General features: G+C 55.9%; 1 protein-coding gene across 1 annotated transcript in view; it reads left to right on the forward strand.

Moving 5' to 3' along the window:
• Positions 1-585: 585 nt before the first annotated feature.
• LOC123136577 (flavin-containing monooxygenase FMO GS-OX-like 8) overlaps positions 586-2,813 on the forward strand; it is a 3,016-nt gene continuing 788 nt past the window's right edge. Inside the window, exons 1-3 of the mRNA XM_044555984.1 lie at positions 586-1,529; positions 1,627-1,848; positions 2,089-2,274. Of these exons, the coding sequence (XP_044411919.1) occupies positions 741-1,529; positions 1,627-1,848; positions 2,089-2,274 (1,197 nt within the window). The 5' untranslated portion in view covers positions 586-740. The remainder of the gene's footprint in view (positions 1,530-1,626; positions 1,849-2,088; positions 2,275-2,813) is intronic.

The following is a 2,813-nucleotide window of genomic DNA, read 5'->3' on the forward strand; positions in this document are numbered from 1 at the left end:
CCCCAAAAAAAAGTCGTCCAAGGCCAACATTCTAAACTCTCAGACCTCATGTTCCGGCGCCGATAGCCTCCATACCCGTACCAGTCAATCTACTTCCTCGCCTCTACCTCGGACATTGTAGCTCGCTTCTACTCCAAGTGTTTTCCTCGTTTTCGGCGAGGTCCTGGCTCGGCCTCGTCGGGCTTGACTCACGTCACTGTGCTCCTCCCGCCGCCCTCACCTTCGGCCTCGGGTGACACAGAAAATCGAATGACATGCAAAAATGTTTCAGGCACCTGCATATTAGCAAATTTGGTTAACATTTGAGGGAAAGGGCGGGAGAAAATGCTAGATGCCATGCAGCAAAATGTGACCCGGGCAACCAAACACGCCCTAAGCAATTAGGCTACCGCGAGCACCGCACGTCAATCATTGCACTTTTTTGAAATATCTAAAAATAATTTGTTTGAAATATCTCAATTATTGCACTTTGGATTGTACTGTAACGATGAGCACAGTACGCTCCCTTTCTTGGTCTGCTGGTGATACACTCCGGTACGCAACAGGTAACAGAAAATTGGGTGACATGACATCCCATCGACTCATGCAACCACCTAAACTTTCTACCACTGTTTATCACAGTGGGCGGAGTGGCTGATCTGACAGATAATGCGCATAAAAGAGCGAATGCAACGGAAGATGGTACGCGTGATCGGAGCCAAGATTGAACAATCTACCGCGCGGACTTCCCGAGAATCGACATGGTCTGCGACGAGAGCAAGGCATTGCAGCGCAAGAAGGTATGCGTGATCGGAGCTGGGATGGCCGGGCTCGCGTCAGCCCGCGAGCTGCGCCGGGAGGGCCACGACGTGACGGTGCTGGAGCAGAACGCCGACGTGGGCGGGCAGTGGCTGTACGACCCTAGGGGCGGCGGCGCCGACGACCCGCTCGGCGCCGCGGAGCCGGTGAAGGTGCACAGCAGCTTGTACGCGTCCCTCCGCGTCATCAGCGCCAGGGAGAACATGGGCTTCACCGACTTCCACTTTGCGCCCAAGGCTGGCCGTGACGGCCGCCGCTTCCCGGGCCACGGCGAGGTGCAGCTGTACCTTAAGGACTTCTGCGACGCGTTCGGGCTCATGGAGGCGGTCCGGCTCAACACGCGTGTCCTGCGCGTCGCCATGGCGGTGGCACCGACGCGGCAGTGGATGGTGAGGTCCGTACACGAGGGCACGGAGGAGGAGGAGGAGGAGGTATTCGACGCCGTTGTCGTGGCCAACGGCCACTACTCGCAGCCGAGGCTGCCAAGCATCCAGGGCATGGAGGCGTGGAGGGGGAGGCAAATCCACAGCCACTCGTACAGGGTGCCGGAGCCGTTCCGCGGCGACGTGGTGGTGGTGGTCGGGTGCGGGGCGAGCGGCAAGGACATCGCCATGGAGGTCCGCGGGGTCGCCAAGGAGGTGCACCTCGTGGCCAAGTCCATGGAGGAGGTCACCCCAGGGCTCGCCAAAGTGCTCGCCAAGCATAGCGCCAACCTGCACCTGCAACTGCACGTACGTACTACTATGTCTATTCCGCGCTCCGGTCATCACGCCGGTCGGTCTCCACATGCAAAACGAAACGATTGATCCGTACATGGAAAGCTACTAGGTGGAGCGTCTGTGCGAGGACGGGCGGGTGGTGTTCGGCGGCGGCGGCTCCGGCGTCCTCGCCGACACCATCATCTACTGCACAGGGTACAATTACTCTTTCCCGTTCCTGGACACGGCGGGGGCGGTCACCGTCGAGGACAACCGCGTCGGCCCGCTGTTCGAGCACGTGTTCCCGCCGTCGCTGGCGCCGTCGCTCTCCTTCGTCGGCATACCCATAAAGGTACGTGAAAGTATAGGAGGCATTACAAAAGATCTTGATGGAATCTGATAATACTGATTTCATATTGTGAATGTTTATATTTTTTAATATAAAGTTAGACAAACTCAACAAAGCTTGACTTTGACCAAACCTTATATGCGGACTAAAAAGAAACGGAAGGAGTACTCATCGTTGTGGAGCAGACATCTTGGTTCTTTCTGACACGTGCCAAAACAAATTGATCATGCGTCTGGTTCGCAGGTGTTTGCGCCATGGTTCTTCGAGGCTCAGGCGAAATGGGTGGCGCAGGTGCTGTCCGGGAGGAGGACGTTGCCGCCGGAGCAGGAGATGATGCGGTCCGTGGAGGAGTATTACCGTGCCAGGGAGATCGCCGGCGTGCCCAAGAAGTACATCCACGACGTCTGCTTGTCTGAGACCATGCCCACGGTACGAACAACAACTTTAGCAGAATATATCCCCTTCCACCTCCTAAAAAAAGGCTTTAGCAGATTCCCTCAAGGGAAATTTCGAATTTGCTAATTCTGAGTCAAAACCGACTCACCGAGTTCCAATCAATCAAACGTTGAGATCCGATGCAAGATAGTACTCCCTCCGTAAACTAATATAAAAACATTTAGAATACTAAACAGAGGGAGTACTTCGTGAATATAAATTTTGCCTGAAGTCATACTAGCCACGCTGAGCTATCGCTCAGTGGCAACGTGTGTGTGCGGTAGCGAAACCATCCACAATGCCGCATGGAGGTGGAGCGAAGAGATGACCTCGTCGTCGCTGGCCAGGGTGGCGGTCATACTGGCCGCGCCGAGCTATCGTGCGGTGGCAGCGAGGGTGGGCGGTAGCGAAAACCGGTCCACAACGCCGCATGGAGGTAGTTCGTGCTAGTTTGGTGACGAGCTCTCTCCCACCCCCACAACACACACAAATAAAGTGACATTTACACACACCCCCCCTCCCCCCCCCCCTAT

The sequence above is a fragment of the Triticum aestivum genome, chromosome 6B (assembly GCF_018294505.1).
Source record: "Triticum aestivum cultivar Chinese Spring chromosome 6B, IWGSC CS RefSeq v2.1, whole genome shotgun sequence".
In the NCBI taxonomy this organism is placed as follows: domain Eukaryota; kingdom Viridiplantae; phylum Streptophyta; class Magnoliopsida; order Poales; family Poaceae; genus Triticum; species Triticum aestivum.